This window comes from Geotrypetes seraphini, chromosome 15 (assembly GCF_902459505.1).
Source record: "Geotrypetes seraphini chromosome 15, aGeoSer1.1, whole genome shotgun sequence".
Classification (NCBI taxonomy): Eukaryota; Metazoa; Chordata; class Amphibia; order Gymnophiona; family Dermophiidae; genus Geotrypetes; species Geotrypetes seraphini.
The window spans coordinates 42809747-42837209 of record NC_047098.1 but is presented as its reverse complement, the minus strand read 5'-3'; the positions used below and the strand labels follow the sequence as shown (position 1 = coordinate 42837209).

General features: G+C 44.4%; 1 protein-coding gene across 4 annotated transcripts in view; it reads right to left on the bottom strand.

The window, feature by feature from the left end:
- Positions 1-323: 323 nt before the first annotated feature.
- GDPD1 (glycerophosphodiester phosphodiesterase domain containing 1) overlaps positions 324-27463 on the bottom strand; it is a 52898-nt gene continuing 25758 nt past the window's right edge. For all 4 annotated transcript variants that reach the window (XM_033922943.1, XM_033922941.1, XM_033922942.1 and 1 more), the window contains exons 5-10: positions 22383-22504; positions 18152-18241; positions 16008-16141; positions 11334-11393; positions 5195-5246; positions 324-1670 (exon numbers count right to left, since the gene is read on the bottom strand). In XM_033922943.1, the coding sequence (XP_033778834.1) occupies positions 1548-1670; positions 5195-5246; positions 11334-11393; positions 16008-16141; positions 18152-18241; positions 22383-22504 (581 nt within the window). In that variant the 3' untranslated portion in view covers positions 324-1547. The remainder of the gene's footprint in view (positions 1671-5194; positions 5247-11333; positions 11394-16007; positions 16142-18151; positions 18242-22382; positions 22505-27463) is intronic.

The window sequence follows — 27463 nt, the reverse complement described above, 5'->3', positions numbered from 1 at the left end:
ATAGAATGAAGTTAAGAGTTTATAGGCTCAGGAACAATCTAAGGAATATTTTTTTACAGAAAGGGTGGTAGATGAATGGAACAGTCTCCCGGAAGGGGTGGTAGAGACAGAGTCTTTGTCTGATTTCAAGAAAGCCTGGGATAGGCACGTGGGATCTCTTAGCGAGAGGAAGAGATAATGGCTACTGTGGATGAGCAGACTGGATGGGCCATTTGGCCTTTATCTGCCATCATGTTTCTATGGATGAACCCTGCAGATCTTTATGTACTGTCATTAACTTGTTACTGTGAATATGTCTCAAAGAACTACATTTTCCAAAAATCTCATCAAAATTAGGATTTTTATATAGACTGAAAAATAAACATTTGCATTATAGTCCTAGTGATGCATGAAAATCTTTGGGTATTCCCCCCCTCCCCGAATCTTTTGTGGAACCCAGAAATATAAGCACACTTAAATTTAAAACTTTATTTGTCCCTAAAGAGAGGCTTTAATGTGTCAGAAATTCCTGTCCTGGCCAGTGCAGGTATTTCTGGCAAACCTATACCACAAAGGTGGTATAGGTTATGCACACAACCTAGTGGAGGGAGATGGTATTAGTTTGATGGCAGATTTTTTATGTTAAACCCTATGAACATATCAGTTACAAGCATCTAATTTTCAGGAATAAAATTTTTAAAAACAATGTTGGCTGATATTCTCATGGGAAACAAAAATCTGTACTTTAATCTTTAGTGTGTTAAATTTACTGTAAGAGAATTTCACATTTTTAGCTCGGAAGGCATTTGAACTTTTGTGGATTTGGATTTCTCACCTTTTCTAAATATGAGCTCAAAGGTGCATTACTTTCAAGTATACAAGCTATTTCATTGTTCAAGTAAACTTATAATTTAACCTCACATTATAGTCCCTACTTATCCACACTTCTCTGCGGACGAATCCCCGACACATATAAGTAGTTCCAAAAATATAAAACTGCCACTTCTCCTGTTACTCATCCAAGTGGCACTGGGAGTTTCTCACTGTTTGTATTTGTGCCTCACCAGAATGATTTTTTACAGTCAGAAGCAACCGGAAAAAAGCTAAAAATTCTACATATAAACTGCAGTAATCCTTATGAGTCTTATCTATATATATCACAGCTCTAATCTTTCTATTTACAAAAATATACAATTTTAAATTACATACATATGTATATACATATATATATATACACACACACACACACACACACACATCCAGTGTCAACCACTGAGATGTCCTAAGTGCCGCTCCATGCTATGCCAACACAATTTGATCATGGAGCATCATGGCTACTATTGTTATATCAGCATCACTCTATATATACACACACACTCACATATACGTATGTATATAGGTGTATATATATATATATACATATATGGTAATATAGTACACTGTTTTACCAACATAATAATGAGGTAATAAAACTTAATTGGTTGCAGTTTTGACTGTGGGGTAACGATTAGATGTTATAGAAATGAAACTAGCTCCAGTTTTCCTGCTCTGGTTTGGAATGGAAGGTGTTAAGTTGAATACTTTTCCAAGAACTCCTTAAGCTTTGTGGGATAATCTGTCATCACTCCAGTGGCTCCAAGGTCAAATGCCCTTTTGTACTCTTCTTCTTCATTTAGAACCCAAATATAGACCTGCAATCAGAAATCCGCAGTTTGAGTCATCCTAGAAATACATCTGCCCAGCCAGCACAGGCTTGACTAAGCAAAGATGAACATGTACGACGCTAACTAGGCCTCATATCTTATTTCTGTAAGGTCAAACCACTAACTGCACTCATATGGGTATGAGAAAACCCATTAACTTACTGTTCTGTCCAAATGATACAAAGTGTACCATGGAATCAATTTGCAAAGGAGCTACCCAAAAGATACTACTGCAGAACAGCTAAATATAGCTGCCTATTTTTACTGTTCTGTTATACAGTATCAATAATAATAAAACCTTAAGCGCGTATGCGCAGTTGACACGCCGTGATCCCTGCCTCCGTGATCCTTAGCAGAGACATGGTACAGTCCTACAGCGTGCAGCGCGTGCACTGCATGCAAGCATGCGGCCTGTGGCAGTTTGCAGGGCGTGACGCTGTCCTCACTTTCCTCCAGGCTGCCAGGATGCCTCTTCTTCCATCTCCGACGCCGGCTGACTTCCTGCCACTGCCGGGATGCCTCTTCTTCTCACTCCTGGACCAGCAGTGGCAGCAGCCATGGTCTCCTCAAGCAGCTGCGGAACATTTACTAGGCCGGTCCACTTCAATATTGTGAGTCGGGCCGGCCTAGCAAAAGACCCGAGGTTGCATGGCAACCATAGCAGATGCTGGACAGGGGGAGCAGGTAAGGAAAGAAATTTACTACAAGGCTACTGCTGCACAGGGGGAGCAGGAAGGTTGCTGCTGGACAGGGGGGGAGGTAAAAAGAAGGGAGAAGGGCTGCTGCAGGACAGGGGGAGGTAAAAGGAAGGGAGAAGGGCTACTGCTGGACAGGAGGAGCAGGCAAGGGATGGTGGTGGACAGCCGAGGAGAGAGACAGACAGACAGACAGAAAGAAAGAAAGACAGACAGACAGTGGCCAAGAAGAGAGACAGACAGAAAGAAAGAAAGAAAGACAGACAGATAGCGGCCAAGAAGAGAGACAGAAAGAAAGAAAGACAGACAAAAAGTGGCCAAGGAGAGAGAGAGAAAGAAAGACAGACAGACATCTATTCTAGCACCCGAATGTAACGGGCTTAAAGACTAGTATATATACAAGTGTTTAAGCCTGTTACATTAACGGGTGCTAGAGTAGATGTGTGTCTGTCTTTCTTTCTATCTCTCTCTCCTTGGCCGCTTTCTTCACTAAGGCCCAACAATTGCCCCTTTCTATTCCCTCCCTCCTTCCTTCCTATGTCCTTAGAGCCCCCAGTGCCTCCTTCCCATGTCCTTAGAGCCCCCAAGGCCTCCTTCCCATGTCCTTAGAGCCCCCAGTGCCTCCTTCCGATGTCCTTAGTGCCCCAGTGCTTCCTTCCCATGTCCTTAGTGTTCTAGTGCCTCCTTCCCATGTCCTTAGTGCCCCTTCCCATGTCCTTAGTGCCCCTTCCCATGTCCTTAGTGCCCCTTCCCATGTCCTTAGTGCCCCAGTGCCTCCTTCCTATGTCCTTAGTGCCCCTTCCCTTGTCCTTAGTATCCTCAGTGCCCCTTCCTATGTCCCCCCTCACTGCCTTCCAGCCTTTGTCCCACCCCTCTCCCCTGAAGCTAGCCAGCCTACCTCCCCTCCCTATCTGCCACACTAAAGACAGCCTGCCTGCCTCCCTCCAGCGCTGAAGCCTGCCCCCCCCCTGCTGCTACCTACCGTTGCTTCAAACACTCCCTCCCTGGTCTGCCGCTGCTACCACCCACCGAAACTAAACCAAAAGGAAAAGGGTCCGACGCACACAAACCACTAAACGCATTGAACACTACCAATGAGCTACAGATCACGGAGGCAGGGATCATGAAGTTGTAAGTGTGCATGCACGCTTAGGGTTTTATTATGATAGATATAAAATCGGATGTATCTGTGTATACGTGTGTATTCCAGCATAACTCTGAAACGCATGCAGAGATTTCAACCAAGCTTGGTATACATATGACTTACTATCTGGGAAAAAATACTGTGGGGGTGGGAAGGGAGTGATGTAATAATTATCAAAAACGACAGATGATTGGAATAAATAAACATCTGGGCAATGCCGGGTAATCAGTTAGTCCACTTTAAAATGTGAGCAGGCCCAAGAAGTGCAATAACAATCTTAAATCTAGCTATTCAGATATTGGTCTTCTAGACCAAAGTTTATTTTCAGCCATAACCACTGCTACCTAGATTTGGTTGAAAATATGAGCTCTCTTTAGACACTTAAAATCTGAGTGGCTAATCCGACCTACTGGTGGCTGAAACAGCAGCTCCAATGTATACAGAACACCACATGCAAATACAGTCCCAAAGTAAATCAGATTTTATTAAAAAGAACTAAAAACAAGGGCAAAGGAACAACCTTTTGGGTGGGGTGGCTCAAACAATCCAACCTCCGTCCCTAGCCCATAAGCTCCCTAAGTGATGATGCTGTATGAAGCAACGCATCAGTTGGGCCATGACCCCTAAGGCCCACCACATTCTTCTGTCTAAAGAATCCAGAAGTCTTACAACCTTGCCCAATGAAAAATAAAAAAGTAGTTATGTTTGCATAACATAGATCAATTGCTTAAAGAATAGAGAGAGTAGAGAGGGACAGATTCTTCAAACTTTCGAATAATAAAAGAACAAGAGGGCATTCGGAAAAGTTGAAAGGGGACAGATTCAAAACGAATGCTAGGAAGTTCTTCTTTACCCAACGTGTGGTGGACACCTGGAATGCGCTTCCAGAGAGCATAATAGGGTAGAGTACGGTACTGGGGTTCAAGAAAGGATTGGACAATTTCCTGCTGGAAAAGGGGATAGAGGGGTATAGATAGAGAATTACTACACAGGTCCTGGACTTGTTGGGCCGCCGCGTGAGCAGACTGCTGGGCACGATGGACCTTAGGTCTGACCCAGCAGAGGCACTGCTTATGTTCTTATGTTCTTAATACCGAATCATAAGAACATAAGATTTACCACTGATGGGTCAGACCAGTGGTCCATCGTGCCAAGTAGTTCGCTCACGCGGCGGCCATTCTACTAACTCTACTGTGAAGGACTGTGCCCCCACCACACCCTCCTTCCGTGCCCCCTTCCCTCCCCATATCTCTTTAAATCTTTGCCAGCAGAAGCAGCTACTCCGGCCTGCTACTCATGCCAGTGTTGACTTTCCTTATGATGTCACTTCCTGGCCCCGTGACCCAGAAGTGATTTCAGAGAAGAGGCAGGCTGGTGCAAGCAGCAGGCCGGAGAAGTTGCTCACACTGACAAAGCATGGTGTGGGGGGTGGAGAGATGCCAGCGCCCCCACCATCCCCACCCTTTACTACACCACTACAGAGCTCCATAATCTTTGGCACTAACTCCAACAGCAAAATTCATAGCATGCTGCAAATACTTGCAGGCTCTTCGACATTTGAGGGACTTGTACTCCATTTCCCACCTACAGGGAGGAGAGCAATATGCCAGAAATTCCTACCTTATGGGCTTCATAAACATTTCCTTCCCCCAGTACAATACACCATACCATACCTGAATGCCTCGTGCAATTAGGTGGTCAAATAAAGCCTTCCTCATTAGCAATCTGAAAGAGAAACACAAATTCTAGTCCCTGGCATTTCCTACCATCATAAACCACAGCTGACTCCCTAGAACAGGGCTGCCCAAGTCCGGTCCTTGAGATCTACTGGCAGGCTAGGTTTTCAGGATATCCACAATGAATATGCATGAGAGAGATCTGCCTGCACTGCCTTCTTGGTATGCAAATCTCTCTCATGCATGTTCATTGTGGATATCCTGAAAACCTGGCCTGCCAGTAGATCTCGAGGACCGGACATGGGCAGCCCTTGCCCTAGAAGCTGAATAGGTTTTAGCACATTTATTTAAAGGGCACTTGTGGAGTTTATGTATAACCTTTGATTTGAAGGAACATAGAAACACTTGAACACACTGGGTTGCTGGTTTTAGTTCATTTTGTTGCTGCCCCTTCACGGGTGTATCAATGTGGAATGCAACAGCTAAGAAACACGACTTGTGCAGCTGCCAATAAACATGTGAAGAAACCACCACTTTCAAACTTGGTAGCCATTTAGCCAGTTTCTGATGCAACCTGGATCGCTAGAACAGTTTTTAAGGACGCCACTATCCACCTGCACACTGTATTTCTACCACACTGATACAGTGTTGCTAACCGACTCCATTTTTTAGGACAGTTTTCATTTTACCCCACTGCATGTTTGGTTTATAATTCAGTTTTGTCAGAGAAATATATGGTTACAAGTCACAGTAGGGTTGTCCAAATAATCCTAAAGTTAGAAAAACTGTGCGAATTGAAGTTTTCCCCACGAGCTTTATTGTGCTTGATCAGAAAATAATTTAAAAAAAATTTTTTAAGCCTATCCTGGGGTTGCTCAAAGCCAGATTCACAGTCAGTGAGTGGTTTTAATGGGTTGATGGATTTGCATGAGGGGCATTTTGGCTGTTTGTATGTGGAATAATTGCTGTCTGATTGTTGGGATGGATAGTGGGGACTAGTATAATGTGTCAATGGCTACTCATGACAGGTTCTTCCTTATGTAATGTAATGTAATGTAATTTATTTCTTATATACCGCTACATCCGTTAGGTTCTAAGCGGTTTACAGAAAATATACATTAAGATTAGAAATAAGAAAGGTACTTGAAAAATTCCCTTACTGTCCCGAAGGCTCACAATCTAACTAAAGTACCTGGAGGGTAATAGAGAAGTGAAAAGTAGAGTTAGAGGAAAAATAAAAATAAAATAAACATTTTAACACTTATGTGTGAGTGGGAAGGAGATATGGATCCCACTTGGGACTGGAGTGGGGGAAGAGGTGGGAGGGAAATAGTTTGTGTTATTGATTCGGTTGGGACCTATGGAATGCAAAGTGAATGCAGACGATTTTCGTTTAAAAAAATATATTTAATTTAATTTAATTCTTATATATCGCTAATAACCGTGAGGTTTCTAAGCGGTTTACAAAAATGAATGCATTAAAAGATACAATAAATAAAAATAAATAAGATAGGTACTTGGAAATTCCCTAACTGTCCCAAAGGCTCACAATCTAACTAAAGTACCTGAAGAGACAATTTATGAAAAATAAAGATAAAATATAAAGACAGAGATAGATATGGAAATGAATATTCTATCAAGTAATGAATAAATAAATTTAAAGATAGAATTAAAAATGAATAAGTAAAATAAATAAAAAATAGAGATCAAAAATAAGTATCAACAGAAAAATAAAAAAAATATATTTAAAGTGTTCTCCCCTGCTGGATCGGGGGAGGGGTGTAACTGATCAGGTGCCCTGCTGGAGAGGGGCTCTTGATGCTGCTGCTGGTCTCGGTGAGCCGTTAGCCCCACTTCTTTCAAAGTGTTCTCCCCTGCTGGATCGGGGGAGGGGTGTAACTGATCAGGTGCCCTGCTGGAGAGGGGCTCTTGATGCTGCTGCTGGTCTCGGTGAGCCGTTAGCCCCACTTCTTTCAAAGTGTTCTCCCCTGCTGGATCGGGGGAGGGGTGTAACTGATCAGGTGCCCTGCTGGAGAGGGGCTCTTGATGCTGCTGCTGGTCTCGGTGAGCCATTAGCCCCACTTCTTTCAAAGTGTTGTCCCCTGCTGGATCGGGGGAGGGGTGTAACTGATCAGGTGCCCTGCTGGAGAGGGGCTCACGATACTGCTGCTGGTCTCGGTGAGCCGTTAGCCCCACTTCTTTCAAAGTGTTCTCCCCTGTTGGATCGGGGGAGGGGTGTAACTGATCAGGTGCCCTGCTGGAGAGGGGCTCCCGATACTGCTGCTGGTCTCGGTGAGCCGTTAGCCCCACTTCTTTCAAAGTGTTCTCCCCTGCTGGATCGGGGGAGGGGTGTAACTGATCAGGTGCCCTGCTGGAGAGGGGCTCACGATACTGCTGCTGGTCTCGGTGAGCCGTTAGCCCCACTTCTTTCAAAGTGTTCTCCCCTGTTGGATCGGGGGAGGGGTGTAACTGATCAGGTGCCCTGCTGGAGAGGGGCTCTTGATGCTGCTGCTGGTCTCGGTGAGCCGTTAGCCCCACTTCTTTCAAAGTGTTCTCCCCTGCTGGATCGGGGGAGGGGTGTAACTGATCAGGTGCCCTGCTGGAGAGGGGCTCTTGATGCTGCTGCTGGTCTCGGTGAGCCATTAGCCCCACTTCTTTCAAAGTGTTCTCCCCTGCTGGATCGGGGGAGGGGTGTAACTGATCAGGTGCCCTGCTGGAGAGGGGCTCTTGATGCTGCTGCTGGTCTCGGTGAGCCGTTAGCCCCACTTCTTTCAAAGTGTTCTCCCCTGCTGGATCGGGGGAGGGGTGTAACTGATCAGGTGCCCTGCTGGAGAGGGGCTCCCGATACTGCTGCTGGTCTCGGTGAGCCATTAGCCCCACTTCTTTCAAAGTGTTCTCCCCTGCTGGATCGGGGGAGGGGTGTAACTGATCAGGTGCCCTGCTGGAGAGGGGCTCCCGATACTGCTGCTGGTCTCGGTGAGCCATTAGCCCCACTTCTTTCAAAGTGTTCTCCCCTGCTGGATCGGGGGAGGGGTGTAACTGATCAGGTGCCCTGCTGGAGAGGGGCTCCCGATACTGCTGCTGGTCTCGGTGAGCCGTTAGCCCCACTTCTTTCACAGTGTTCTCCCCTGCTGGGGCGGGGGAGGGGTGTAACTGATCAGGTGCCCTGCTGGAGAGGGGCTCCCGATACCGCTGCTGGTCTCGGTGAGCCGTTAGCCCCACTTCTTTCAAAGTGTTCTCCCCTGCTGGATCGGGGGAGGGGTGTAACTGATCAGGTGCCCTGCTGGAGAGGGGCTCCCGATACCGCTGCTGGTCTCGGTGAGCCGTTAGCCCCACTTCTTTCAAAGTGTTCTCCCCTGCTGGATCGGGGGAGGGGTGTAACTGATCAGGTGCCCTGCTGGAGAGGGGCTCCCGATACCGCTGCTGGTCTCGGTGAGCCGTTAGCCCCACTTCTTTCAAAGTGTTCTCCCCTGCTGGATCGGGGGAGGGGTGTAACTGATCAGGTGCCCTGCTGGAGAGGGGCTCTTGATGCTGCTGCTGGTCTCGGTGAGCCATTAGCCCCACTTCTTTCAAAGTGTTCTCCCCTGCTGGATCGGGGGAGGGGTGTAACTGATCAGGTGCCCTGCTGGAGAGGGGCTCCCGATACTGCTGCTGGTCTCGGTGAGCCATTAGCCCCACTTCTTTCAAAGTGTTCTCCCCTGCTGGATCGGGGGAGGGGTGTAACTGATCAGGTGCCCTGCTGGAGAGGGGCTCCCGATACTGCTGCTGGTCTCGGTGAGCCATTAGCCCCACTTCTTTCAAAGTGTTCTCCCCTGCTGGATCGGGGGAGGGGTGTAACTGATCAGGTGCCCTGCTGGAGAGGGGCTCCCGATACTGCTGCTGGTCTCGGTGAGCCGTTAGCCCCACTTCTTTCAAAGTGTTCTCCCCTGCTGGATCGGGGGAGGGGTGTAACTGATCAGGTGCCCTGCTGGAGAGGGGCTCCCGATACCGCTGCTGGTCTCGGTGAGCCGTTAGCCCCACTTCTTTCAAAGTGTTCTCCCCTGCTGGATCGGGGGAGGGGTGTAACTGATCAGGTGCCCTGCTGGAGAGGGGCTCCCGATATATATATTTTAGACGTACTTTTGGAGAATTGACATTTTCCCACTGCCAACTTTGGGCGTTTAGCGCCATAAGTCAGAATCAGACTTAGATGTATGCTTTGATTATGCCCCTCCAGGTATCATAATCCAAGAAAAGGGACCAAGTCTTAGAAATTCAACCGGCTAAGTAATCGAGAAGATGCAGATTTAAATGCAACATTTTCTATCATTTCATTTGCACAGTTTCAATTAAAAAACATAAATAGAACTCAACTGACATAATTGCCTTGTTTCTCAAGTAAGCATGCACTAAGGCTTGGCACTGGCACCTTTTCTTAGATTACGACAGATACATTCTTTATACTTATTGGTCGAATGTTTTAAGTTTTAACATTCTTTTATGGAAAGTATATTTCAAAACTTAACAGTGCATGAAGGCTTGATCAACCAGCTGTGTATTCCTTTATCAGAAATGGTGTGATGGCCCGTGTTAGTCCACTTTCCAAGGTAGTATAAAGAAATAATAATTAAAAAACCCCAAAGGAAATAAGGTGATACCTTTTTTATTGGACAAACTCAATGCATTTTATGATGAGCTTTCAAAAGTAACCTTTCTTCTTCAGATCAGAAAAGCTCGTCTTAATTTTTCCTTTTGGTGGGCGAGTTTATGTTTAAGCTACAGGTATGAAAAGATGAATGCCGATATTTTAGGGCATTCTAAGATATTTAACTTAGTTTGGGGTCCATTAACATCTTTTGTTCAATTGTTATAGTTCGTTTAGCCTTCTTTTACTGATGTAATTCAGACATATAAGGGGGGGAGTGGGTGGGGATGTATATTTAGGGTGATCTTTAAGGTAATTGTACTAACACTGATTGTATTTAAGTGCTTATTTATTACTAGTATTTTAGCCCGTTACGTTAACGGGTGCTAGAATATATGTCTGTGTGTCTTTATTTCTGTCTCTCTCTCCCTCCCGCTGTCTGTCTCTCTCCCTGGCCCCCTTTGTCTGTCTGTCTTTCTGTGTCTCTCCCTGCCCCTGTGTCTTTCTTCTTTTCTTTCTATCTGTCTCTCTCCCTGCCTCCTATGCAGCAGCACTTCTCTCCCACCACTTCCTTGTGCAGCAGCCACAACAGCATTCCCTCCCCCTCCATTTCCCTCCCCCCACACCACTTCCCTGTGCAGCAGCAGCATTTCCCCTACCCCTGCTTTCCCTTCCCGCGGTCTGGCCGGCTCCCTTAGTCCCTTACCGCCCCCCCCTTCCTTTCCTGCGGTCCCGACAAACCTTCCGATTCCAGCAGCGTCTGCAGCACTCTACACATTGCTGCTTCGGGGCCTTCTACTGCCCAGCAAATCAGGGCAGTAGAAGGCCCCGAAGCAGCGTGTGTAGAGTGCTGCAGACGCTGCTTGAATCGGAAGGTTTCAGGACCTGCAGCCCTTGCCGGACCCGAAGCGAGCTCTGGGGGTTTTTGGTTTTTTTACGCAGGCCCAGCCGGAGCAGGAGGAGAAGCCTGGGAGGCAGGAATTAAAGTCCGTTCCGGCCCCCACTGACGTCACCCTGGCCAGTTCACATCCTTCAGATGGCAAGAGCCGCCGTGGCCGACAGGCTCTGCGCCGCCGCCGCGCGCATGCGCACTCCTACCTGTGGGTCCCTACAGTGCACGGAAAACGGGAGCACGCAGATGGGAGTGCGCATGCGCGCTTAGGGCTTTATTATATTAAATTACTGATGTGAATATTGTGTTGCACTTTTTTTAGTAATAAAAATAAAAAATTAAAAAAAAAAAGATATATATAAAAAAGCTCATCATAAAATGCATTGAGTTAGTCCAATAAAAAGGTATCATTTTATTTCCTTTGTTTTTTGTTTTATTTCTTTATACTACTTTAACAGAAATGAAACGGATGATGGCCTCAAGGTCCATCTAATTTGTCAGACTCCATTCCTTACGCAGTGCCAGAGGTCCCAGCTGATCTGCAGAACCCTCAGTCACAGCTCAGGGTGAGGATGGCAGGAACTACAATCAGACTGGAAAAACAAAAAGTGTTTCCTTACTTGTCAGCAAGCCAAATGACAAATCTCTGACTTTTGGACATTTTCTCTGGTTCCTTAAGCCTGTAAAGAAAAAACATTGTCCAAGTTACTCATCATAATTTTCTACTGTAAACCTTCACTAACTGTATTGTTTTGGGGTTAAAAAATAATTAACCAGTAGGCAAATGAAATCTTCAGCTAATACAAGCGGAATAGGAGGAACTTTGACCCTGGTCTCCTCTGCTTAGGAGGTGTTTCTACATGATTTGAAGGGCATAAAGCTTGCGTCCTATATCCTAGGACTTTAATGAAGCTAAAGCAGTGGTTCCCAACCCTGTCCTGGAGGAACACCAGGCCAATTGGGTTTTCAGGCTAGCCCTAATGAATATGCATGAAGCAAATTTGCATGCCTATCACTTCCATCATATGCAAATCTCTCTCATGCATATTCATTAGGGCTAGCCTGAAAACCCGATTGGCCTGGTGTTCCTCCAGGACAGGGTTGGGAATCACTGTGCTAAAGGAATCAAATAGTCGTTTGTTATGTTTTACATACAGGCTTATAGACCAAAAAAGATACACCATCGGAAAATATCCACTATAGCTCACTGCACCAATACTATCGCAGGCCTTTTTCAAAAAGCAGTTACTCACCTGTAGCAGGTTGTTCTCCGTGGACAGCAGGACAAGTATTCTCAAATGTGGGTACCATTGTTACGATGACCTCGTGTGGATGCTGGCCAGCGTTCTGGAAATTCTAGAAGCCTTTGGCAGGTCCACCTCTGCATGTGAATGCCTTCCCACATGCCTGAGTCATGAAGGACCTGCAGTTTCACTTTCTCCATGGAGCAGTGAAAATGTATGAGAATTTTTTTCCCCTTTCTGTTCCTTTTTCTTCAAGAGTCACTAGTGCAGAACTTTTCTTGTGTGAGAGGTTGTTTTTTTTTTGTTTTTTTTAATTAAAAATATTTTAGAAGCAGCTATTGAGAGCATTTCAATTGAAGGTGGGAAATACATCTTAAATATTCTCAAATAATTTAGGGATTGCTGCTAGGTGGCCGATTTCAGGAACCGCTGCTAACTGGGGGTCAGATCCAGAAGGTGGTCCCATTGATTAATGCAGACACAGCAGATTTCAGGCCTGATAGTGTCTCCTTTGTTCAGGCTTACCACAAATTTACTGATTCCAGTGTTATGATTGATGGGGAGTTCTTGGGCCTTTGGCGAGTTCCCAGGCAGGCTGCACTCAAGTTCCTTCACGAAGCACAAAATCCAGGTCCTCATGTAAGCATAGTGGCTCACTGCCAAAATATTTGCACCTGCTGCGGAGTCAAGGTAGTCGGCGTCATGGCTGGAATTGCGAGAGAACATGGTTAAAATCTGTTAGAGTAGCAGAGTTTTAAAAAAAGGTCTGGCCAAGTTATTGGAAGAAAAGCCCATAAACTACGTAGCATTTCGGAAGAAACTGAAAACCCTTATTTTTGATTCCTGAACTCTACATGAAACGAAGTCCAACAGCATCTACTACAATCCCCTCCTCCCCATTATTCAGAAACTTTAAAACTACTGTGTCTAGGTTCTGTCCTATTCTCAATATCCCGCTAAATTCCTTTTCTCTCCCTCCTTGATCCTCTGGTGTTCTATGTATTTCCCCTTCTCTTTGTAAATCACCTTGAGTCTACAGTATATAAGTACGAGGGTCATTTCATATATAATGCACACTATTTTTTTTTAATTTACATGTTTTTTGGGGTTTTTTTTAAGTATTTCTTTACAATCCTTCAATAGTCTCCCTGTTTTGCAATGACCGAGTCCCAACGTCTGGGAAGCTTCATTATTTCATCCAAGACACCGTTTTTGTTCAGTTGCCGAATGGCTCTGGTAATGGTGGAAGAAAGCTCTTCCAGAGACGCAAAACAATGTCCACGCATAGGTTGTTTCAACTTTGGAAAAAGGTCAAAGTCTGGTGGACTCATGTCTGGACTGTAGGGCACATGAGGTAACACCTCCCAGCCGTATTCACATAGTTTTTCAATGATGAGTGGAGAGCTCCATCTTCCCCACGAGCAAACAAATTTCGATGAACTGAAACAAAAGTCAAACAAATGATGATTTTTGTTTATGATCATGAAGGCATCATCATCACAGATAAAGTTCCATGTGGATGAAGTGTCACAGCAGTATATTATCTTGATTTTTTTGCAAAAAATGCGCTGAAAATTGCACAAAACTCAAACTTTGTTGCTCTTGGCTGGACCACTCATTTTTCACGACAACGCTCTCCCGAACATAGGGAATGTCGTCATTGAAAAACTACACGGATACGGCTGGGAGGTGTTACCTCATGCTCCCTACAGTCTAGACATGAGTCCACCAGACTTCGACCTTTTCCCAAAGTTGAAACAACCTATGCGTGGACATCGTTTTGCATTTCTGGAAGAGCTTTCTTCCGCCGTTACCCGAGCCATTTGGCAACTGAACAAAAATGGTGGCTTGGATGGAATAATGAAGCTTTCCGGATGTTGGGACTAGGTCATTGCAAAGCAGGGAGACTATATTGAAGGATTGTAAAGAAATACTTGAAAAAAAATAAAACATGTAAAAAAAAATAAAAAAAATAGTGTGCATTATTTATGAAATGACCCTCGTATTTTGTGATGCACAAATAATAGATTAGATTAAACCATTATTAAGGTGGCTTGGGAAAATCCCCTACTTATTTCCCAAATAAGCATAAGAACATAAGAATAGCCTTACTGGGTCAGACCAATGGTCCATCAAGCTCGGTCTCACGGTGACCAATCCAGGTCACTAGTACCTGGCTAAAACCCAAGGAGTAGCAACATTCCATTCTACTGATTCAGGGCAAGCAGTGGCTTCCCCCATGTCTTTCTCACAAATAGACTATGGACTTTTCCTCCAAGAACTTGTCCAAACCTTTCTTAAAACCAGCTACGCTATCCGCTCCTACCACATCCTCTGGCAACGCATTCCACAGCTTAACTATTCTCTGAGTGAAAATAAATTTCCTCCTATTGGTTTTAAAAGTATTTCTCTGCAACTTCATTGAGTGTCCCCTAGTCTTCGTAATTTCTGACGGGGTGAAAAATCGATCTACTTGTACCCGTTCTACTCCACTCAGGATTTTGTAGACTTACATCATATCTCCCCTCAGCTGTCTCTTTTCCAAGCAGCATGGAATCTATTCACCTTTTGGGACACTGCCAGATGGGTGACCTGTGTTTGCCACTGCTAGAAACAAGATACTCGGCTTCAACTTTTGTGATCCAGTACGGGAAGTTATGTGTTCAGTCATAGAAACATAGAAATAGACGGCAGATAAGGGCCCACGGCCCATCTAGTCTGCCCACCTTAATGTCCCTCCCCTACCTTTGCCCTGTGAATAGATCCCATGTGCCGATCCCATTTGGCCTTAAAATCAGGCACGCTGCTGGTCTCAATCACCTGTAGTGGAAAACTATTCCAGCGATCAACCACTCTTTCAGTGAAAAAGAATTTCCTGGTGTCACCTCGTAGTTTCCCGCCCCTGATTTTCAACGGATGCCCTCTTGTTGTCGTGGGACCCTTGAAAAAGAAGATATCTTCCTCCGCCTCGATGCGGCCCGTAAGATACTTGAACGTCTCGATCATGTCCCCCCTCTCTCTGCGCTCCTCGAGCGAGTATAGCTGTAATTTGTCAAGCCGTTTTTCGTATGGTAGATCCTTGAGTCCCGAGACCATCCGGGTGGCCATTCTTTGCACCGACTCCAGTCTCAGCACATCCTTGCGATAATGCGGCCTCCAAAATTGCACACAGTATTCCAGGTGGGGCCTCACCATGGATCTATACAATGGCATAATGACTTCCGCCTTACGACTGACGGTTCCAGCTCTGTGGGTGCACTGGGTACCGAGTACCCTAATAACAAGCAACTTTCTTCATTGTGTCCAGGGAGGTGTAGTTTCTTCTATGTTTAGCACTCCTAATCACTTTGAAACACTGGTGCCTTTATTCAGATTATTGGATTTTTATCACTGTACTTTTTAAATTGAATTTTCATGTTTTTATATGTCAGTGCATAATAAATTATCTCCAGAACATCTGTATCCACAGTTTTTTTGTTTTTGTTTGCCTTTATTCAGAGTCCTCATCATTCTGTACTGTAGGGGGTGTGATCAGTATTAGTGACCAAAAGGCCCATCCACCCACCTTACATGATACTAAAGTAAAGGCTAACTGCTCTGTTTCCACAAATTGAGGGAAAGGTAGAATTTAAGCCGATGGGTTGTTTTGGGGTTTGTTTTGTTTTTTGCTTCATAACTGAAAAAATAATAAAGTATCAACAGATGCTAAGAGCATGCAAATATTTTTTTGGAGGGGGGTTCATATAGCACTGCCAAACTAAGGTAAAGAACACATATTTTTAAATGAGTTTTAATAAAAATAAACAAAAACAAATACCTGTCCGTTAAACTGTTTTGTTTCTAGTCTTTGTGACTGAAAGATAATTATTACAGTCCGTAAAGAAACCTATCACTCAAAGATGAGAAGTACGAGATTTTGAGAGCACTCTTAAAGATGGAACTGACATGGCCTTGAAAGTTCATGTACATCATCACCTTAGAATAAAGGCCAAATCCACTGGTGGGAACTCTGTTCCTATAGGCAGCCCAGAATAATCCTGTTCCGCTTACTTCATTATGATCAAAGGCATAGGGATCTCCAGAAACTGTTCCCGTAAGGGAATGAAGGGCAGGAGGCCTGTGTAGAACAGCCCAACAAGGAGCAGGACACGCTGCAAGCTGAAGAGAAGAGGGATTTTCGTGTTCTGGAAGAAAAGAAAAAAGGTGCTTTGGGTAATTTAATGGCAAAGTCTGAATTCAATTCATTTTAAAATCTTAGATGCTTCAATCTTCTAGGCTAAGAACTTGTTCAGTGTGTACTCTATATAAAACCTAATCACTCGGATCATAGTAGAGAGCATTAAAAAAAAAGCAAACAAACCCCTTCTGCAAAGCTGGTATTAGTTGTAATTACATGCATATAGCTTGTGTGTGTCTTCCACTTACATATCCTTTCACACATTATAATGCAGAATACAGTGGTACCTCGGTTTACGAGTGCACCGGTTTGCGAGTGTTTTGGAAGACGAGGTCTCCCCAACCCACCCGAACCCTCTTCTTACTTTGATGTAGCCTCCGCACCGGTACCGGCACCAGCATGTCCTGTGCGTTGGTGCCGGTGCCCGAAGATCTGCCTCCTGTGCTGGGCCTTGAGCATGTGCGCATGCTCAAGGCCCGAGAGTTCACGTCGAACGTGCTCAAGGCCCAGCATAGGAGGCAGATCTTTGGGCACTGGCACCAACGCACAGGACATGCTGGTGCCGGTGCAGAGGCTACATCAAAATAAGAAGAGGGTTCGGGTGGGTTGGGGGGACCTCAGGTCACGGCGGGGGGGTGCAGGATCGCGGGGGGGGGGGGGGGGAGCAGCGCTGCTGGCCTCGGGGGGGGGGGGGGGGGGGGAGGGGAACCTATCAAAGCGAGTTTCCATTATTTCCTATGGGGAAACTCGCTTTGATAAACGAGCATTTTGGATCATGAGCATGCTCCTGGAATGGATTATGCTCGTAATCCAAGGTACCACTGTATTATCTTGCATGGTACAAAAATGCTTTTTTACATTGTGGAAATTAAGAACCATTAAAAATTATTTTGATCCTTTATCATTTAGACTATTGGTGCAGGCATTAGTTTTATCTATTTTAGACTGCTGTAACATCAATTCCTCAATTTGTGTTGCATAGACCATCAAGAGAAAACTAGAAACTTCTACTTATTTGCTTATCCAAAAATTAATGGGTGTCGATATAAGACCTTCTTAGATAGGACCCTATCATTTCAAGCTGGTAGGCAATAATCTTGGTTAGGTAAATGTATTCAGCAAGCTAGGTTATCCTATTGCAGTTTTCGGAAATTAATTAAGACCACTTTGTTCGATAAGTTTATTACTTGGTGAGTTTTATTATTGAAATTCTATTTTACAAATATTTGTATTTTTTACTGTATTATTGTATTTTGCTGATTGTCCAGCTCTTTTTAGTGTAAACCGCCTAGAATTTTTGGTTATGGCGGTATAAAAGAATAGAGTTATTATTATTATTATTTTATTTATAGCCCGCCCAATCTCAGTATTCAGGCAGTTAACTGATCTGATACTTAGGGGTCCTTTTACAAAGTTGCGCTAGCGGTTTTATCGCATGCACCGGATTAGCGTGTGCTATAGCGTGCGCTAGCTGGACATCTACCGCCTGCTCAAAAGAAGGCGGTAGCGGCTAGTGTGTGCGGCAATTTAGCGCGTGCTATTCCGTGCGTTAAGGCCCTAGCGCAGCTTTGTAAAAGGAGCCTTTAGTTTCACAATATTGTATCTCTGCTATTTAAAAAAGAAAATATTGTTTAATAAAAGCAACATGTATCCAAGTCTTGACTTAACTGCTTAAATCATTTTAGAGTAGGTGTCTGCTGATAAAAGTCACTTAAAATAAATACTGGACTGCTGGATTAGATGAAGTGCATATGCATTAGTCTGATGTTTTCTTCTTTTCTATATGGTGTAACTGGCTAATCTCATTGTGCAGAATGTCCTTGCAGCTTTGTTTTGAGTGTGAGGGTTATGACCTTGGATAAGTAGATGGATTCTTGGGCGAATGCCCCTTTGATACTGCACAGGGCATATCTGCTGCTTCTTCTCTACACAGTGCATGTGAATGCCAAGGAGTGGAAAGGTGCTGAAGCAAACAGCAACAGTGATCCAATTTAGGCAAGTCCAAGCTGCCGCTTACCTCTCTGTGGCACTTCTCCACAATTTCTTGGTTGGAGTTGCCCCACACAGTTAAATGTTCTCTCTTAAATGCTGTTATCAGCTCAGAAACCTGCAAGAGAGAAAGAGAAGTAGTCTTATGCTTCCTCAAACCTTTTAAAAACACAAACATTTTGCTGCACTAGACCAAGATTCCGTTTTCTTCTTTTCCCAATTTTTTTTTTCCAAATATGCTTCTCTTAAGAAATAGAGTGGGTTCTTTTACTAAAGTACATTTTTGCATTAACCATACTTTTAACAGCAAACATTAACATCCAATGAATGCTGGGGATGTGCCACATAACAGAACAGACCAGACAAATCAAGTGGAATTAGGAAATGTACACATCAACCTGGGATAGATCAAATGAGACAATATTTATTAAAACAACAATATAACAGTAATGGAAAATCCAGTGGCACAAACATATGACACTGTGCTATAATGAGAGCTAAAAGCCAAATATCATCTCACAATAATAAACTTCTCTTTATTATGACAGGGGTTACCATACAGCTTATTCTAAGGAATTGGAAAAACTGGGATAGACTGAACTATTCCTTTTGGTGGGAGTCTCTCTTGTCATGTTTTTAAGATGGAACTTAATATGGCTATACATCGGGGGCATAAGAAATTTTTTAAGATTTGGGAGCCATTGACAAAATTTTGCAAAGAGTGATTGGAGATTATACCCTTTGGTCATACACATCCAGGGTGGGTGGGTGGGTGGGAGGGTGGGTTGGAATATTTTTCAATCTCTCAATCTGAGTGTACTTTTTGAATATAATTATGGGGGGGATGATATATCTTTTTGTCATAGATTATAATTGCAATTGTGTTTAAGTGCTTTTATAGAATTATATGATTGTATTATATTTTGCACTTACTTATGGCTTTAAAATGAATAAAATTAAATTAAAAAAAAACCCAACATAAAACAAAAACCAATATAACAGTCTTTGTCATATATTCACTGTGTGTCATGGGCCCGACATGGTCCATGTTTTGGCTTAGAAGCCTGCCTCAATAGACATGACAGATGGCAATCTCATGCCATCAAAAAATAGCTGTTCCAGTTAAAACAGGAACATATAGCACTGTCCACTTTATCGGAGGGACATTTTGTGGAGCTATTGTGTTGTTTCCGCTTTACTGCTACAGCTATTTTTCATGACATGAGATCGCCATCTGTCGGATGTCGATTGTACCCCTGGGGCAGGCTTCTAAGCCAAAACAGACCGTGTCGGGTCCATGACACACAGTGAATATTTGACAAAGACTGTTATATTGTTGTTTTAATAAATATTGTCTCATTTGACCTGTCCCAAGTTGACATGTACATTTCCTAACCCCACTCGATTGTTCTGGATTGCTCTCCCGTGGGACTCATTTCCTCGTTTCTCTGGACCACAAAGTGCTACATTGCCACATATTAGATTGGTTATTAGCATAGATGTACTTAATGCCATCTTGAGAAGGAAGGAAGTATAATAATAATAATAATTTTCCTCATAACTTATCCAGTCTCACTCTCAACCCCTAAGACCGCTTGCAGTTAACACATGAAATAGTGCATGCTATTATGCCAGCTCAGTACCCTTTACCATGCTCGCGTGCCAACATTTAGAAAACCCTTTTTAAATTTACACACAAAACAAATTTAAATATCTAGAAATATGATCAAGTAGGGGCGCTGATGGTATTGATTTTAATCATCAAAATCTCAGTGGGAATCAAAAAAGTTATTTGGGGATGGGTTCACCTAAAGCAGCTAATATCCTTGCACCAGTGATGAAAATACATGTGACAAATACTATTGCTTAACCTCTCTCAAAGATTTTGGCCTAATATCCAAAGCCATTTACCTAGATAATGGTAAATAGATAATGATGAGTTAGAATGGGAAGATATCCAGTTAGAGCAGCACTAAGCCCAGTAACCAGATAATTATCATCAGGAAAAGCAAAAAAAAAAAAAGCCCTAACTTTAATCACTCAGGGGCTCATCATCTAAACAGAAAAACGTCTAAAACCCGGCACTTGGACGATCAGTAACAAAAGTTGTCCAAGTGCCAATAATCAAATGGGGTTTTACACGTATTTAAAAAAGGCCTTCACAGTGCTAATGAACGACCAGAGCTAAAAGGGGCGTTTTAGAAGGAGTGGTGAGGGCGGGATTTGAGCAGAACATGGGCTGTCCTAGACTTAGTCGTACAGCATATATAACCGAAAGTTTTACAACACTGCCTAGATGGAACTTGGACGTTGTGACTTAGGCCATCTAAAACCAGGTCTAAGTCCACAAAAAATATCCAAAGTGATCAGATAAGCACTGCAGACACAAAGTACCCCCACTCACAGCCCCAGTGATCACTGACCCCCACCCCCATAAAAAACATAATAACAACTTTACATATCTGCCTCCAGAACATCAGCACCTGGCAGCCTGGCATAGGAAAGACTAGTAGAGCTGCACAGAGGTGGCTTAAGTGGTCTTGGGGGTGGGTTAGTGAATCATGGAGAGTAGGACCCAGGTCCATAAGCCACTCTAATCACTGCATTCATGGAGAAACATCTGCACCCCCCAAAAAACCCCACACCCTTTTGTACTGTCTCCTGAAGCCATAAGTGCTATTGGGGTGGTAGATAGGTGGGTCTAGTAGATTCTGGGGGTGTTTTGGGGGCTCACCATGACCTATAAGGGAGCTGTTGTGAAATGTTTATGTGGCACCCTTTTTGTGAAGTTCACAGCAGTACCCTGTAAGGTGCCCCACTACTCTGTTGCCATGTCTTGGTGTCCTGTCCTTTACTTTTCTGGCCCCTCCCACGCCCAAAAGGTCTTTTTCTAAGCGTTTTTGAGTTGGACTAATTTTTGGTCAAAAATAGGGTATAAAGATGGACAGCGGTCTGCACGATCAGACAGCTGGACATACAGTTGGACGATTTTCAAAAACAAAAATATGCTGGACATATTTTTTGAAAATGGACCTTTTCCCTTGTCCGACTTTGGATGACTTGTGAGTTAGGCCAAAATGGACTAACACGTTTCTTTTGATTATGCCCCTCTTACTGTATATACTCAAATATAAACCAAGATTATTGGGTCAAAAAATGGTCCATCTTAAATCCTGGTGGTCCAATGGTGTGGTGAGCCGAGCTGGGACAGGAGCAATCCCTCCCTCTCCCAAGGTGAGGTGTTGGCCTTTCAGGCAGCTGCAGAATCATCACATCCCCCTCCATCCCTGCCTCGAAGAAGCAGCGTAGGCCTCCCCTGGCGTACCTTAAGTCACTGTGGTCCACCAGTCATCTTTTCAGCAAGACTGCATGGGTAAGAGTGTAAGAGGATTGTACTCCAGTTTGCTCAGAGTAATCAAGCAGGAAGAGATTTAACATGTTTATTAGTTGCAGAAGACTCTTTTGAATTTTATGGTGGTGAAAGCAAACAATAAGCATGACAAACTTACGTAGACTTTATATTAGGGATATCTCTGCTCAATTATGTTTTGGGGGGGGGGGGTTTGGTTTGTTTATATAAGGAATTTTAATTTAAAATTCACACATATTCAAAGAAGATTACAATAGATACATTTTTATTAAATTGTTTTATGGAATTTGATATCATGTTTTAACAACAGCTACAGATTATTTTGAATTCATTTACAACAGAATATAAATTTTATGAAATAAAAAAAACCTTAGGACTCTTAACAAAGCTACGATAGCGGCGGCTGCTGCTGTGGCAATCGCTCTGACGCCCATAGGGATCTGAGCGTTTGTCACGCGGCAGCTGCTGCCATGGCTTTGTAAAAGGGGTGGGATTAGTTAAATGGACACATCTGACTTGCTTTCTCTTTTCATTGTTCAGGAGGCCAAATTGAAAAATTGTTTAAAGGATGTGTTATGTAATATATTTTGTTATTTGGCTCTTTGTACTTTCACACTTCTTGTGAAATATTTGCATTGTTGCTACTACTTTCAATTGTTTAATGGGAGACCTCAATTTAATTAAATTAATTAAAACCCTTTATGATAGTATATGAGATTTCTGTTTATTTTATTCATGTAATTTAAGAGATGAATTTGCTGTATAAAGAATCCATGAACAGCATCATTTACAGGTCTAATGAGCGAGTCTGTTTCTCCACAAGAGCACATTTCAACCTATCAGGGACATTGCTTTATCTTGCTTCTGCCCCTCAGAAATACCAATGTACCTTTTTGATTAGGATATCATTGTTATCTTTGATGTCTATGTTGATAGGAGTGCATGGAAAAGCCTCAAACACCTCTCTCAGCAGTGGGATGCATTTATCCTCTCCACCTTCACAGCAGCACTCTAGGAAAACAGAAATATCCGACGGTGAACATTTTGCCTTGACATATGGTAGCCATGGCAATTGAAACTCCTGACTGCAGTGAAGCAAGACTGCATGGCTCGGCAGGTGATGCAATCTGCCGGGCCACAGGCTGTTAATATTCTATGCTCCTGAAAATGGATGTCACTTTAAATTGCTGAGCATTATTTCTGTGAAACAACAACTGAAAACTCACAACCTGGCAGTGGCATAGCCAGACAGCCAATTTTGGGCAGGCCTGAGTCCAAAGTGAACATGCATCTCTCTCTCTTTCTCTCCCTTCTCATCCCCCTCAGTCCGTGCAGCATTTCTCTTTCCCTCCCTTCCCAGCCCATGCAGCATTTCTGTTCTCTTCAGGTTGCCGGCAGTGGTTCCTACACTCTGCTGGTGGCTGACCTGGAAACCTTCCCTTTGATGCAAAATGCAAACGTGTTAGAGGGAAGGCTACCGGATCAGCCACTAGCAGCAGGTAGGAACTACTGCCAGTGGCCTATGGCTTCTGGATGGCCAGGCCTGAGCCCAAAATAGGCAGGCCAGGCCTGTTCTGTGGCTAAACCCTGGTGGGGGGGAAGAGGCGGTAGAGGAGGGAGCAAGCATAATCTCCCTATCAACATTTAAACATAATTAAGAGAGAGTACTCTGGTGGCAACTCCCACCACCCAGAAAAAAACAAACAACACTTCACCTCCTGCACTGCATTGATTACAAAAACAGCATCAGCTTAAGGCATTGCACTATTTTACATTAGTAAATAGTGGATACCGCCCCCACCCCATCCCCATCCAGGGGAAGCACATAAATGTAACATAGGAGGCCATTTTAGAAGCATTGCACAGCATTAGTCTGTATAAATGCTGATTTTTATCATGTCGCTATTTATACATGCCAATACCATAAATGTAGATTCAGAGGAATCATGCTCTGGGCATGGTTTTTGCAGTCTAAGAAAATGTATGTGTATTTTGTCTTTTACAATGGAAAATACACACACACACACATATATATATATATATATATATATATATATATCTATCTAATATAATGAAATGGTAAGCCGCGCATGCGCACTAAAAAAAACGTGTTCCGTGAGCTGTAGCGAAAAAAACAATTGCGCATGCGCGGCCCCGGCGGCGGCTTTCAAATAAAAAAAAAATTTCCATAGCTGCGGCGGCCTTCCTCACCCCCGGCTCCTCTCTTGAACTGGACGGTCCCCGCGTCTGCCTACCCTTCCCCCCAACACAGCGCATTCCCCCCCCCCAACGAATCAATAAATCGAGCCGGGCCGCCCTCCGCAACAGACCAGAGGAGTTCTTTGCCGCTCACACCCCTTCCCTTGCCGCTGACCCGAATACCTACCCGGCGATTCAAGAAGCCTGTGCAGCAGTCTTCACACGCTGCTTCAGGCCCTTCTACTGCCCTGATTTGCTCTGCCGCGTCTCTGATGATGTCATCAGAGACGCGGCAGAGCAAATAAGCGCAGTAGAAGGACCCGAAGCAGCGTGTCAAGACTGCTGCACAGGCTTCTTGAATCGCCGACTTACAAGTGAAGGGGAGCGGGGGGGGGGGGGGGCCGCAATGACTCTATCCGATTAATTAAAAAACTCTGCACAAGGGGAGCAGGAAGAGATGATGATGGACAGGGGGGGAAAGGAAGGGAGGCCTATTGTTGGACAGGGGGAGCAGGAAGAGGTGCAGATGGACAGCGGGGGAAATTAAGGGAGACCTGCTGATGGACAGGGGGGGGAAATGAAGGGAGGCCTACTGCTGGACAGGGGGAGCAAGAAGAGGTGCTGATGGACAGGGGGGGAGGTAAAACAAAGGGAGAAGGGCTGCTGCTGGATAAGGGGAGCAATGAAGAGGTGGTGGTGGACAGGGGGGAAAAATGAAGGGAGGCCTAATGCTGGACAGGGGGAGCAGGAAGAGGTGCTGATGGACAGGGGGAAAAAAATTAAGGGATGCCTACTGCTGGACAGGGGGAGCAGGAAGAGATGCTGATGGACAGGGGGAAAAATAAAGGGAGGCCTACTGCTGGACAGAGGGAGCAGGAAGAGGTGATGATGGACAGGGGGAAAAAGGAAGGGATGCCTATTGTTGGACAGGGGGAGAAGGAAGAGGTACTGATGGACAGGGGGGAGGTAAAACAAAGGGGGAAGGGCTGTTGCTGGATAAAGGGAGCAGTGAAGGGGTGGTCGTGGACACAGGGGAGGTAAAAAGAAGGGAGAATGGACAGGAAAAAGTGGCTAAGGAGACAGAGAGAGAAAGAAATAAAGACAGACACACACACATATATTCTAGCCCGAGGGAGGAAAATGCTGCACAGGGAAGTAGGAAGGGGGGAAATGCTGATGCACAAGGAAATGGAGGGGGAGGGAATGCTGATATGGCTACTGTACAGGAAGGTGGACAAGGGGAGATAAATGCTGCATAGGGGGCAGAAAGAGAGATAAATAGAAAGAAAGACAAATAATAGGAGGGAGGGAGACAGAAATAAAAGAAGAAAGACACAAGGGCAGGGAGTGAGACAGAAAGAAAGACAGACATACATATATTCTAGCACCCGTTAATGTAACGGGCTTAAAGACTAGTATATATATATATATATTTTTTATTTTTTTTTTGATTGGGCAACCAGAGAATTGGACCAAGGACATATACTAGATGTAATTTACTTAGATATCAGCAAAGCCTTTGGCACGGTTCCTCATAGGAGACTCTTGAACAAACTTGACAGGCTGAAGTTAGGACCCAAAATAGTGAACTGGATTAGAAACTGGTTGACAGACAGATGCCAGAGGGTGGTGGTTAATGGAATTCACTCAGAGGAAGGAAAGGTGAGTAGTGGAGTTTCTCAGGGTTTGGTGCTGGGCTGATCCTGTTCAAAATGTTTGTGTGCGACACTGCTGAAGAGATAGAAGGGAAAGTTTGCCTCTTTACAGATGATACCAAGATTTGTAACAGAGAAGACACTAAGGAGAGTGTGGAAAACATGAAAAAGAATCTACAAAAGTTAGAGGAATGGTCTAATATCTGGTAACTAAAATTCAATACAAAGAAGTGCAGAGAAATGCATTGGGCAATTAGAAATCGGAAGGAGCCGTATGTGCTGGGAGGAGAGAGGCTGATATGCACAGATGGGGAGAGGGACCTTGGGGTGATAGTATCCGAAGATTTAAAGGCAAAGAAATAGTGTGACAAGGCAGTGGCTGTTGCAAGAAGATGCTGGGCTGTTTCGAAAGAGGCATGACCAGTAGAAGAAAGAAGATGTTGATGCCCCTGTACAGGTCATTGGCGAAGCCCCACTTGGAGTATTGGTTTCTTATGGCTTCCCTACTCTTTTTCACTCTTGCTGGTGGTGGCAGCTAATGGCTGTGCACAAACTTATATGCACTTTTCCAAACACTTGTGAGCATAATAGTAGACCTTGCTTGCACTTCCAGCCTTTAGCAAATGGCTGTTTAGGACTTCATTGGATTGCCAGATGGAGAGAACTGCCACCTCTCTCCCAAGTTCCACTGCACACTTGTGATGAGTATTGTGACAAGGACCCCGCTGAGCCCTACAGTAGACAAGTTGGGGGGGGGGGGGAGAAGCCAGTGTTCCCCATTAGAAACCATGATGTCAGGGCTGTGAAATATCCAAAAGCTAGGAAAAATCCTATATGCAGCCCTAGCCAGGGTCCTGTACCTTTAAGGAGTCCAAAAGCTCGGGCTGATCATAATAATGCAGGGCTCTTTAAGAATTGCTCTGTTCCTGGTAGAAGGAGGCAGGGCTATCTGCCAAGAATCCCTTTTCAAGAGCCTTCCTCGTCAGAAAGGGAAGGCAAAGCTGGGAGAGGAAGCTACATCAAGACTGGGAAGGAAGCCAATCCTTCCTGCAGAGCATGGCACTGGGAGGTGCAGCCCACCTGGAGAAGCAGCTAACTGGGACATGGAGGAGCTGGCAGATAGATAGTCCAGCTAGACTACAGAAAAATTAGAAGGAGAATGTCTTATGGATTGGTCTCAAGACTCTGATTCACCAAACCCAGCAGATGAGCACATGGTCTGTGAGTAAACTCCATGGCTTTGTAGCCTTACTTTTTCTGGAGTTTTTGTTTTTTTCTTGTTTGCCATGTGTTGAGACTTGTGCCAGAGACTTAATTGTGGGTATGGCAAGCTATCGTTTGAACTGTGTTTAGTTTCTATGCCTGAAAGTTTGCTGCTTTACTTTTGTCCTATGCAGTCTGGTTTTTAACAACAAAGCTATTGGTGAGTGTGGAAGGGAACAAAGCCTGTTATTTTGGGAGAGTGGCCAGACACCTGTGAGGAACAGGCTAACCTTCCAAGTCTGCTTGGGAACCCTGGTTATTCCTAAGCAGTGCACCAGCCAGAACCAGAACTTGTGCTACAGAAGCTAGAAGGAAGAGAGAGCATTTGTTTGGAGGGGTTTAAAATCTGGCTATTTCTTCTGTCCAGACTGATTGCAGCCAGAAAAGAAAAGTTTTCACTTTTGTTTTGGGAACTGTTTGAACAGACTGTGTCTTTCGAAGTATTTTGAGCACAAAGGAGCTTGGAGACTATGCTAGAAGCCCAGATTTTTGCTATCCTGTACTAAAGAACAGTGGGATTGTACTTAATACTCAGGACTCTTACCAAGAGCTGAGGATGGAATTGGCATTTTGAGCCAGCCTCCAGCAAGAATGAGACTTTGCGTTCTACAATAAATGACTGTTTTGTGCTGAGGTGCAGTACCACTCTGTTTTGAACCAGAAAGAATCTCAGTATGCTTTGGGGAGGCACTGAGGGCTGTGCCTACTGTGTACCACACCTGTAACTGGACAGGTATTCTCCTAGGCATTTGGGCCTGAGCGGGATCCTGTCCCACAGTATATGCATTGTCAATTTTGTCCCCACTATTGATCACATGTTTTAGAAGGAATATAATTATGAGGGGCCACTGAA